The sequence below is a fragment of the Mus musculus genome, chromosome 15 (genome assembly GCF_000001635.26).
Source record: "Mus musculus strain C57BL/6J chromosome 15, GRCm38.p6 C57BL/6J".
In the NCBI taxonomy this organism is placed as follows: Eukaryota; Metazoa; Chordata; class Mammalia; order Rodentia; family Muridae; genus Mus; species Mus musculus.
In genome coordinates, this window is record NC_000081.6 from 35,931,769 (window position 1) to 35,944,409 (window position 12,641).

Genomic DNA, 12,641 nt, shown 5'->3' on the forward strand with positions numbered 1-12,641 from the left:
CTACCTCTGCCTCCTGCAAAGGCTGATTTTAATGATAGGATTGGAACATCAAGACCAGAAGTACAGATGCTCATAGGTACTCCAGGACACCAAAGCCAGGACCAGATAATTATAGGAGTTGTCTTTATAATATTTATCTAGAATTATAAGAACATTAGGCGTCAGGTATTAAAGGCTCTGAATTATCATTAATAACCAAGCAAAGACTTACTGTCCATATAATTACTGTTTATTGAAAGAAACTATTCCTTAGCCCACACATATTCATGTTTCATAGTTCAGGAGCGCAGGTCAGCAATGAACTTCTTTGGAGCGCAATCCAAAGAATTCTATGGAGAGAAACACAATAGCTTTGTGAATGATAAACAATCTTTATTACTACCATCCATAAAGTCTAGTCCTACTAGACTGTAAACTTTCTAAAATGTAAAAACTACATCTCAATATAGTCAACTGCGGATGAATCTATTACTAACCTGCACTTGATGAAAAACTGAAAGCTTTTCCTTTAGAATCAGCAAAAAAAAAAAAAAAAAAAAAAAAAAAAAAAAAAAAAATGCCAATTCTTGCCAACATAGTATTAAAGTCCTAATCAGAAAAATCAGTTGAGAAAAAGAAAATACACCCAAAGGAAGTAAAATCTGTAGGTAATATTTTATAATGTAGAAAATTCTAATAATACACACAGAAACAGAAAGGTTAGAATGAGTTTTACAAAGTTATAGGGCATAAAATTGTAATACACTAAAGTAAAAATAAAACAATTCTATTTATAATTACTTTGAAACTAATAGAACACTTATGAATAGAATACTGAGCAAAGATATAAAGTGCTGCTGGAAGACTGCAATATTGCAATAGTAAGATGTCTATACACTCCAGAGCAATCTACAGATTAATGGAATCTTTATAAAAAACCCAACCATTTTTTGTAGAAAAAGAAAACCCGCTGGGCGTGGTGGCGCACGCCTCTAATCCCAGCACTCGGGAGGCAGAGACAGGCGGATTTCTGAGTTCGAGGCCAGCCTGGTCTACAGAGTGAGCTCCAGGACAGCCAGGGCTACACAGAGAAACCCTGTCTCGAAAAACAAAAAACAAAAAAAAAAGAAAAAGAAAACCCACTCTAAAATTCAGAGATTCTCAAAGGAGCTCAAATATCTCAACTGAGGGGGTTGGGGTGGAAGACTCATATATAATGAAACCTCTGTGGTACTGCCCTGATAAACAAACCAGGCTTGAGTGATGGTTCAGAATATGGATGCTTGCTATACAAGGATCCTAGTTCAAATCCCCAGCTCCCACATAAAGTCAGGCATGACAGTGCATTAAAACACCAGCATTGGGGGACCAGAACCAGGAGAATCTTAGGAGCTCACTGGCCAACCAACTAGTCAAGATGAAACAGCTTCTTGTTAGCAAAAGACTACCTCAATAGACTAATGCAAGAAGCAACAACAACAACAACAACAACAACAACAAAAAATCTGAGGGTCCTTCATTCAAAGGGGAAGGACAATTTTTAAAAAATATTTTTGGGACAACATATTATCTGTATACTAAAGAATGAAGCTGGATCTTGCCATTACACCATAAACAAAAATTATCTTAATACGGAGGACTTTTAGAGCAGTGGTGCTCAACCTTCCTAATGACGACCCTTCAATACAATTCCATCTACTGTAATGACTCCCAACCATAACACTACTTTCATTGCTTCTTCCTAACCATAATTTGGCTGCTGTTGTGAATTGTAAATACCTGGTATGTAGGTTCATCTGATATGAAACCCCTAAAAGGGTCATGACCCACAAGGTTGAAAAACACTGACTAAAGAGGTGCAGCTAAATTAAAGCATACACTTCATACAATCCCCAGCACCAGCAAAAAAGAAAGACTCAAAGACATAAAAAGCATTAAGACTCTTGAAAGAAAGTGTTTAAGATACTGGATTTGGCAGTGATTCTGGGATGGCCTGTTTGACAGAAATATAAGGGAACAACTCATCTAAAGTAAAATTTAAAAAATAGTCAGCAGAGTTGAATAAAAGAATCCCCAGGATGGAGAGCTGGCCAAGTGGCTAAAGCACAAAAATAACAATAAAATCCAGAGTTTGGATCCCCAAAATTTATATAAATGCCTGACAGACATGGTGGTTCATCTGCAATTGCAAGAGTAACCTGGTTAGCCAGCCTAGCCTCATGAGAGGGCTCTGGATTCAACTGAGATCCTGCCTCAATACTATAGAAAATACTAAAGGAAAGTACTCTTAATATTAACCTTGGACTTACGCACGCACACCCTACATACATATGAAAGGGGAAAATCCCCAGTATACCCAAAGAATATACAAAGTGGCCAATAAGTACATGCAACACTCGAAGCTACAAATCACTAGGAAGCGCAAATCAAAACCACCATAAAGTATCTCAACCCACTACCAAAAAACACACATACACTGGGAGTGAGTGTCGGGGAAAGCACCCTCACAGGGGCAGGGGGAAAAGGATGGGATAGGAGGTTTCCAGATGGGAGACCTGGAAAGGGGATAACATTTGAAATGTAAATAAATAAAATATCCACTAAAAGGGAAAAAACAAAGATAAAAAAATCTACACACACACACACACACATATATATACATGTATATACACATATATATGAGTACATGTATGTATGTATATAGAATAAGATGTAGTCGATTGTAGAATGCTTTCCAAGTATGCACAATACTCCAGGTTCAATTCCCAGAAACAACATACAATGGAGTATTTTCAGCCTTAAAAAAAGGAGGGAATTACTGACATGTAAAATGTACCCCCACCCAGCCCTTAAACAGGCTGAGCAGTTGACTGCTATCACCAGGAGATCATCGGGGGTGGAGCCTGCCACCCTATCCTTCTGCCACTCCCACTGCTACTACCGCCACCTAGCTGTTCCAGAGTACACACGTGGTCACCTACAGCTGGACTCTGAAGATGATTTGGCGGGAATGGGCCCCTCCCCCTTCCTTATAACCTCAGTTTCTGAATATTAAAATTGATCAGAATCTCTTGACTTAGCTCCATCAAGCCGCCTACATTCCCTCTTTTCTTCCAGATTTCAAGATGCTTTCCAGGCTCGAACCCGGACATGTGAGCCGCTGGCCGGCCTCAACAGTAAAACACTGTACTAACTGAAATAACTGACAAAGGGCCAGCAAGGCGACTAGATGGGTAAAAGCACTCACCGCCTTAATCTGCCAACCCAAGTTTGTTCCCTGGAACAAACCCATATAATGGGTGGAAAGAAAAGCAATTCCAAAGTTTTTCTGACATGTATCCCATGCATAGAAGGAGAAAAAGGGGAAGAAGAAAAGCAAATAATGTAGTTTAATTCATAAAAAGAACTACTTGTCAGTCTGGAAGAAAAGCATGGCGGCTCTTTCCTAGACAGTAGCAGTTTTATAAGAACTGTACAGTTAAGATAATTCACTAGTTAAACATTTCTTAGACACAACTAAAAAGTAACTGTAATTACCTTTGCATTCTGAAATCACTTGGCACTCTGAAAGATACCAGCCTTCCTCATCTCTTCGAAATCTTTCATGGAATCATAATTTCTGTAGAATTCTGCATACGCCTTCTTTCTTGGCTCAGCCACGCCAAACTAAAAGGTAGCATAGCCCGTTACAGAACTTTCTTTTCAGATTATTAGAAATGCATAAAAACAAAATAAACTAAGAAGATACTTGTACTCAGTCTTTACTGAGCCCTCTTATTTCCTAGACAAGGAGGGGGGACACCATGAAAGGAAGAGTCTTGTGGCAACTATACAGCAAAAAGCTCCCTACTACCCTAGAGACAGACAACCCTATTCTGGGGTAGGGTTGTAGTCCACATTTGTGTATGTGTTTGGTAGAAAGAGTGTTAAGTTGGGGCTGGAGAGATGGCTCAGTGGTTAAGAGCACTAACTCTTCTTCCAGAGGTCCTGAGTTCAATTCCCAGTAACCACATGGTGGCTCACAACCATCAGTAATGAGATCTGATGCCCTCTTCTGGTGTGTTTGAAGAGAACATAAGAAACCCTGCCGTCGTCGTCCCCCCCAAAAAGTTAAAGATAGTACAAAATAAACTAATAGCCTTCCTTCTAGCAAACCATAAATATTGCCAGTCGAAATGTTAACATGGTAACATATCCCGGCTCAACTTAAGCAGACTGTGAATTTTAAAGAAGTTTAAAGCAAATTTAAAAGATATAAGAAAATGCCAGAAAGTTATAGGGAATTTACACTTAAACAAGAACTGAGTCATTTTGCAAATTAGGGAATGGAATCCAAAATGATGGCTGATTACTTGAAAGGAAGGCCTTTATTAATAAAACTGCTAACACAAAGAAAAAGATCAGGAAGAGCTATGTTCATGTGGCTGTGTCTTACATACAGAATGGTCAGCACAGAGGGAAGGAATGGTATTTGAGAGACCAGGTGGAGTTAAAGCAATAGATCAAAGGTTAAGCAATAGCCACAGCTACGGCTGGCATTTGGTGATCCAAATCCACGTCTGGAATATAAAACACGGTTTAGCTCATCTTCCCAGGTTCACTCATCGTGCACAGAACACAGTACACCTGTGCGTACTAGTCCACAGGTGAGGGGCTACAGAAATGCACAGAATCCTGCTATCTAATGAAGCAACACAGAAGTAAATTTACTGTTCCTCCTCCTTTTCAAATCCCAATGTCATCCAATAAAAGAACCAAAGGGAGGTTCCTCAGTGCCACTCTCTAAAGTCTGTTGAAGCCCACACTATATATAATAGTTAAGTTAGCATCTACATGACAGGGCTAAATGATGTTCAGACAGCTAGAGTTTTATGAGGCTGGTTTTGGAAGAAACTTGGCCAACAGTGATCCACTTCAGAGTGTAAACAGGTCACCCAATGCATAAAAGGACCAAATAAAAAAAGGTTAACCCCAAGACACATTTTCAATCTTCTTGAGCTAGGTACACCCATCTTCTTTTCCCAACAGACACCAAACCTCCTAGACTTCCAACCCTGGGACTTGTACCAGGACACTGGGATAAGCAGTTAAAACTGCTAACACTTTCCCCTCAAGGCTTCTGTATTGGGTAGTATACCAACATTCCCTTGGTGCTCAGATCTCCAGACTTAGAGTAAATTATAACATCAGATTTCTTGGTTGTCAGCTTTACCTTGATACCTGGGAAGAGGGAACCTGTAATGACTGTGGCGCATTTTCATTTGAAGATAGGGTTTCTGTTACGTTGAAGCCTTTGGAAGGTAAATGAGGGAAATATCTTGAAGATAGAGTTTCTTTTTTAAACAGCTCTTAACTAGGTTTAAAAAATAATGTTTTAAACGAACAGCTTGTGACCTAAAGCACATACCTTATAGGCAGCGGCAACTCCCAGGGCCACAATGAATGCGCCAGCAATATGAACCCGCAGACGCTTGGCCAGAAGACCACGCATCTGTGGTTTGGGCAACAGCGCACCGGAACTCATGGTAGCCAATGTCCTTTGCGAGTAAAACAAGGAGGGGAAAAAAAAAAGGCTTGTAACAGGTTAAGTGATTGAATGAACTCTACATGCACAACGTAGTTTAGTATCTACAATCGCGGCCTAACCCCTCCTGCAAGGTCAATGACTTTGGCAACTTCATCTTTGCCCGCTCCTCTCCTACGCATTTCCACTACCCGCAACAAGGCGGTAACCAGCAACAAACCGATGAGCAAAAACCATGACAAAAGTGTCCCCCATCCACAGAAAGGCAGATGCGACCTAGCTGTTGCCTTTTCAGAATTCACCCTTAGGAAGAAAAGCCTTCGGGGAGAACTCAGGTCACTGAAGCTGTGGGACTAGAGCCCAGCAAGCGCCCCGAGGGCCGGTGGAGCAGGCGCGACAGATCGGGGACCCTCCAGCTTCCCAATTCTACTCCCACACCAGGCCGACCACCGGGGCCCCTCGGTGCCTGAGTCCCCTCCAAGGTCGCACCCCTTATCCAACTGGAGCACCAGCCCCCGCAGGTCAAACGACCCAATCAAGGTCAACCTGGCCGCGGCAAAATACAAGGGGAAACGGGCCCGGCCGGCCACCAGCGAGACCCTGAGGCTCCGCAGAGCTCCTCCGGAGCCCTAAGAGCGCACGCGGGGAGATGGCGGGGCCGCCCGAGTTCAGGCCGGTCAGGCCCGCAGCCTCCTGAGGACGCGGCGGGGGCAACGCGCCCACGAGGAAGGCAGGCCCGAGGCTCCACTGGGCTGTGACGTGCAAGACATCCTAGTTCGCCGCCCCCACGAGAAGCCGAGAAACCCGCAGTTGTCAAACCCCAGAATCTCCTCTCTCTCTCCACCATTCTCACCTCTACACCAACGTCCTTCCCGGTTCTCGGAGAAACGGAGAGCCTTCCAGCAGCACGCATGCGCAAGAGTCGATGGAGGACCCGGCGACGGTGGCCTAAGGAGTCCAAAAGTATTCAAGCGCGCATCCAGCCGGTCACAGCTGAAATTTATGCCAGTTACACTATGTCTTTTTTTTTTTTTTTTTTCCCTAAACAGGACCTTGAAAACGAGTCCTGACTACCTACAAAGGTTTCTTCAGTAAATTACAAATATTAATCTTGTCCGGTGTTGTGAACTTATTAAGGAATTCGTATATATTTCACATGTGGGGAAAAAATAATATACTCTATAAAGGCACTACATCATCTGAGAGCTTTTTTTTTCTAAATGCCCAACCTTGAGAAAAGGCATATCTTGGGGGACATGACATTTGTGTCAAAGGATTGCCCAAACCACATGAATAAGCATTTTCATTACAACTACCTCGGCACAATAAACGCTTGGTTTTTGGCAAAGAGCGAGAAAGGCCAATTTCAGAGTTTAACATGTAATTTTAGAACCGATGCTGTGGAACAAACTAGAGATGTGATCCCACTCCACTGCCAGACTCAATGATCTGCTTAACAAATCGTAATGGGTATTTGTGTCGGGTTCTTAATAAAAAATAACGTGTGAACGGGAACAACAGGGATGTTTTTGGAAAGCCGACTAAAGATGACTTTTCGTGCCTTGGGACGTTTATCTTACTTCAGTGACATCAACTAGATTCACAGGTGTTACTTAAGTCAGCTGAGTAAGCCTACTTTATATATATGCAGGGTTTGAGAGGGCTTAGGAACCCTGCTTGAGCAGTGACACATGCACCATCACACTATATGGAGAATAACTGAAGGTGTGAAACCACTGAACTGAACCCATGGTTACAAAGAAAGGTTCACGGGATCAGAGTACCAGGGCTACGGTTAATCCCACCCGGTGAGAATAGTGAAAACGGCTACTGTAAGTTTTGAACCAAATTTAAAACAAGCTTTATTAAGCATTGGCCAGTTCAGTGGACACTGTCAGGTGCATACCTAGGAATCCCAAAATACATCGCCACATTACAACTCAGTCAGAGGCTTATAAAGGCAACCCCCAAAGGGTCAGTACTTCCCACCTTCGTCCAATCAGGGGCACGCTTAGATCCCAATGTATTTCCTTATGAACCTCCAGCCTACCTCCACCTGTGTGTGATCAAGCTTATCCTGTAAAGTTGGGGCAAGTGAGGTTGTTTACAGAAGAGAAAACACCATAGTTCACTATCTTACATAAGTAACAGCCCCCAGCACTCCAGAGATTATCTGCCCTTGGGCAAGTGAGGCTTACAGGTTAGAGGCATGTTTGATTGATAGATCTCTTAAGCCCAGTAATTTAAACTTAGAATACAACTTTAGCCTTCAAGCAGATTTTATATGACAGTGAACAGTCTGAGCGTTCTTTGAACTGATACAATGTAGGGGAATTTTAATCCAGCAACAAGGAGACTGAGACGTATATGATCCAGCCAAATGTAGACACCCTAGATTACAGTATGATTTGGCTGGAAAAAAACAGACTCGCCCTTAGTGAACACCTTTAGTCCCTAACAATGAAGGTAAGGTTCTGCTGTGCCAGGAATCATTCATGAACCCCCAAAAGACCACCAAGGAGCTGATTCCGATGCAATTACATTAAGGTCCCTTTATTCAAGCTTGAGCTTGGGCTATACATACCACCTTCTCTGATGCAGGAGAATGGGAGGGGGCCCAAAGCCCAGTTTCAGGCAAGCATTTATAGAGGCAAAAGGGGGGGGGTTTATCTAGCTTGGTACACACCTGGCTAGGGGGCCATTATGGCCTTTAACATAATTGTTCAGAGCCAAACCACAAACGTAACTTCTGCTTTCCTCCGGATCAGTGGTTGTTAGGAAGTGAAGTGTCAGGGGCAGGAACCTGGAAACTGGTGTTAGTGGAAGATCTTGTTGTTGAGTGTAATCTGGAAACTGATGCTAGGTACTGGCCTGTTAGTTAATTTGAGTTCAACCTTAGCTTAGGTTCTCTAAGATGGAGTCTGAACCCAAAAGATCTAGTCTCAGATCATTTGTAGAAGGAAGCAGCCATGTTTGAAAGTGAAGTCTAATTGAAGGGCAGACAAAGTGCCAACTCAGAGAAAGATTTGACAGAATGAGTCAAAGACTGGAGAGCAGCTCAGGAAAAAGAGGCTACTTAAGAGCTGCTGTAGCCACCAGTGGCTACTGAGAACTGGGTTCCTGAAAGAAAGGTGGGGCTGTATGGGATGGAAGGCAAAAGAATAATGAGACCAAGGCAAGTTTCTGATCAAGGCCCAATGTTTGCTTTTGAGTCTGAACTTTAAAAGGGAGGAAACCCATCCCCCACCGTGCTAGGATCTTGATGCTTTGTCAAGGATCTGGCTAGGACCACAAGCTCAGGCTGCTCAGCAGGTAGCTTCTTGCAGGAAGCTGCAGATGTGGCATACAATAGACTTTACCTAGGTTGGAAGACTCCACCCTAGGTAGGCTAGCTGGCTGTGGCAAAAAGAAGGTCTGAATCAACCAGCTCAAGATTAGCGGGAGGGCACAAGCCACCAGAGAGTGAAGAAGGGTGCGTGTTTTACAGAAACAGGGTGAAGAAAACAAACTAGTCACAGGTGAAAGCAGAACAAGCCAGGGAATAAGAAGGAGCCGAAGATTAGAACATATTTCCAAAGTTAGTTTGAGGCCAAGATGAGCAATTCAGGCAGAAGCCAGATTGAATCAGTCAGATTGGAGGACTAGATAGAACCGAGACTACAAGCTTTCAGACATAGGCCTAGGGATAGTTTGAAGAAAGAAAGAAACTCTGGGCTCAGCCCAAGCCGTGTATTAGCACAGCTTGGGTAAGCTCTCCTCTCATTCCTTTATCAGAAGAAATAAAAGAGACATTTACAATACAGGCTGTTCAAATTGGACTGGTATTAGATGCTTTTGCCAACTAATTAAAGAATTAAAGGAGGGTAGAATTAAAGGAGGTTCCTGGTAAACAAAATCCCACATTTAGGCACCTGTTTACCCAGCCAATGTCCTACTGTGTATGGCACTGTCACCAGCACTGCCATTTTGGAACTAGCACATAGCATGAGAGCAGCTCACCTCTGCCTGTGTGTTATAGCTAGCAGTATCTTACTTGATTTGGAATCAGGATAGTGCTGGCTTGTGGAACGAGTTCTAAGGTGTTTGTTCTCTTCTACTTCATGGAACAATTTCAGGAGCATTGATGTTAACTGCTCTTCGGATCTTTTGTATAAACTGCCTACCCTGGGTCTTGTTGGCAGATCTTTATTACGGCCTTCACCTCAGCTGTGGATCTGTCTACGCTGATCAAAGCCTCTAGTTTTAAAATCAGTAGATCATTTGTGTCTAAAACTCTATTAATCTCTTCTAAATCTTCCAGGTTTTTAGACTATGCTTTCAAAAAGTCCCTAGTAATCCATGGACTTCATCGGAACTTGTAGTAACCCCCTCTTTTATTTTTATTAATTTAGGTCTTCTCTTTCCTCCTTTTGGTAAGTTTGGCTAGGGTTTTGCCCATCTTGCCCTAGGGGCTTTCGCCAGACTTACACCCACCCACCTCAGGTCAAGGCCAGGCCAAGTTCCATTTTCCACCCACAGGAACATTCTTGAGTAAAAAAAAAAATTCTCAGAGTGTCACCTGACCCTCTGAAAAGTGCCAGGTAGAGTTTAGACTAGAGGGACTAATTGAAGGCCGACCCAGATGTGCTGGAAAATAAACCTCTTGCTTTTGCAGTGATCTGCCTCTCGGTGTCTGGGGGGGCTGGGGAGGGAGGATCATCTCGGAGTACCACTGACCAAGGGTCGGGGTCTTGCAAAGCACAATTCCAACAAACTTTTCTTTCCTCCCATAGCTTATTTGCCCCCATCAAAACCTCTCAAGCAGTACAAAAATGTACAATGGGGCTACATTCTATTTTTCTTTAAGTTATCGAATACATTGAGTTCCCTAAATGAATAAAAACATCATGTTTCCTAAAACCTTTACATGACTGAATGTTTAAGGTAATACAAGTGAAAGACAATTTATTCCTAAGAACCCACATACATTCATGTTTAAGCAACTTGTTATATATTAATAAAACATAAGCAGGCAAGATTTTTTTTCTCAGCCAATTCTCTTACTGGTAAAAAAAATCAATTATTTTATTATTTGTCTTAAAAAGTAATCCTGGGGGCTGGTGAGATGGCTCAGTGGTTAAGAGCGCCAAGTGCTCTTCTGAAGGTCCCAAGTTCAAATCCCAGCAACCACATGGTGGCTCACAACCATCCCTAATGAAATCTGATGCCCTCTTCTGGAGTATCTGAAGACAGCTACAGTGTACTTACATATAATAAATAAATAAATAAATAAATAAATAAATAAATAAATCTTTTAAGAAAAAAGTAATCCTATGAAGAGAATCACAAATCTAATCGTTTCTATAAAAGTCATCAGTAATCAGTCATTTCTACTTTGGCTCCTCAGGGTGCTCATCGACCCCTTAGCAGTTTGTCATTAAGTCACATCAGGAAGCTGGGGACAAAATGGGTACAAAAGATTAATCATCGCCCTGACCACCAGCCCAGCTTTAGCAAGAGAGGCGCAGCAGCCAGTACTGATTGAGCTGCCTTTGGTTTTGGTCGCCGGCCTCAAAATATCCCTTGCTCGATTATCAAACGTGTGCCTTTCTGAACTCTAATTTGTTACCCAAGATTTTCTACATCAAAACCATTAACAACAAATCTTACCCTAACTTTATTAACAATCTGCATATCTAAGTTTTTTCTGAGGGTGGTGTTTGAAACATTAATCTGCGTTAGCAGCAAAGCTTGAAAAAGGACCAATCTCTATTATTATAGGTGCTAATGACACTGCCTAGTGAGGGGCTGGAAACCTGCGTAGTGTCCACACAACTCATAGATTATAAGGGATCTGATGACCATGAGGGCAACAAGCAGGAATCTCCACAACCGAAGGATGTCCCTAGGACAAGGGGTCTGTGGGGATCCGCCACTCCAAGGCACACCCACTGTGATTGTGCTAACTGGTGGACCTCATTCCTTGAGTTCTAAAGCTATTTTGTTGTTTCTCTTGCATGTCCCACAACACATATGTGATTGTTTTGAGGTAACACAGAATATTTTAGTCATAGTAAAATTTAAGCCATTACTAAATCAAAGGCAGGCTGGGGCTGGAGAGATGGCTCAGAGGCTGAAAGCAATACATAGGATTCCAGAGAACCCAGGTTCCATTCCTAGTATCTATATGGTGGCTCACAACTGAAAGAACCTAGTGGGGAAACCCCCACTCAATTTCCGTTTGGCGCGCACCCAAGAATCATGAACAGACGACCATCTTGATGTAAAAGCATGAGGTAGTTTAATGACGGAGCTCCGGGCCGACACATATCTCCCGCAGGAGACACAGGTGTCGACCACATGGTGGAGCCATAATGGCGGAGCTCCGTTTTGAAACGTATCTCACACAGGAGACAGTGGTTTCGACCACGAGGCTTGGAAGCTTGGGATTTTTATAGAAAAGGGGTGGGGCTGGGGGAGGATTTGGCGCAGTTTCACATGATTGGTCCATTTAAACATCAACAGACTGTCAGAAGGGCGGGAGATAGGGAGGCACTAGGCCAGTCAGGACATGTAACGACGCCTGCCCGGGCATGTCCTGGCCTGTTCTGCTATGTTCTTAGCCCCAGGTTTTAAAGCTCACAAACAACTCTTTGAGCTATTTGACATAAATTACATGAATCACATGTCTCAAGTTTTATTTCCTTTCACAGCCATCTGTAATCCAGTACCAGGGGCTCTGATGCCCTCTTCTGTCCCAGGTAAGCATCAGGCACCCATGTGATGCACAGAATTAACATGCAGGCAAAACACTCATACACATAAATTGAAAATAATAAATATTGTCTCGTGTCAAGTCTGGCATGGCCTTGGTAGTGGTGGAATGACATGGTTCCTACCCCTGGAACAAGGTGTGTAAGGCTTGTTTATAAAATAATGTACATATTTTTATGTTCCTCTTTGTTAACATTAATGACTCCATGATAATCAGAGATAGCATGCATCTGGGAGGTGAAGACGCAGCTAATGTCTCAGCAAAATGGTGAATGCTGGGACTCTCAGGACAGCCCTTAAGGTTGTGGAAAAGAACTCTAAAAGTATGAGTTCAAAAATATGTAATTTCCCAACTATGTTGGAAATATAAGGATGCAATACGAAT

At 42.7% G+C, this 12,641-nt stretch overlaps 1 protein-coding gene across 1 annotated transcript; it reads right to left on the minus strand.

Moving 5' to 3' along the window:
• Positions 1–207: 207 nt before the first annotated feature.
• Positions 208–6,478, minus strand: Cox6c (cytochrome c oxidase subunit 6C). The gene is made up of 4 exons (NM_053071.2): positions 6,357–6,478; positions 5,387–5,516; positions 3,517–3,645; positions 208–329 (listed from the first exon to the last, which is right to left on the minus strand). Exons 2-3 carry the CDS (start codon positions 5,501–5,503, stop codon positions 3,532–3,534), a joined length of 231 nt encoding a protein of 76 aa, NP_444301.1. The 5' UTR covers positions 5,504–5,516; positions 6,357–6,478; the 3' UTR covers positions 208–329; positions 3,517–3,531.
• Between the last annotated feature and the right edge of the window lie 6,163 nt (positions 6,479–12,641).

Excerpts from the sequence above, each read along its gene's own strand:
- Cox6c (NM_053071.2), bottom strand. The coding sequence starts at position 5,503 with ATGAGTTCCGGTGCGCTGTTGCCCAAACCACAGATGCGTGGTCTTCTG. Across the intron at positions 3,646-5,386 it reads GAGTTGCCGCTGCCTATAAG|TTTGGCGTGGCTGAGCCAAG; the intron begins GTATGTGCTTTA and ends GCTACCTTTTAG.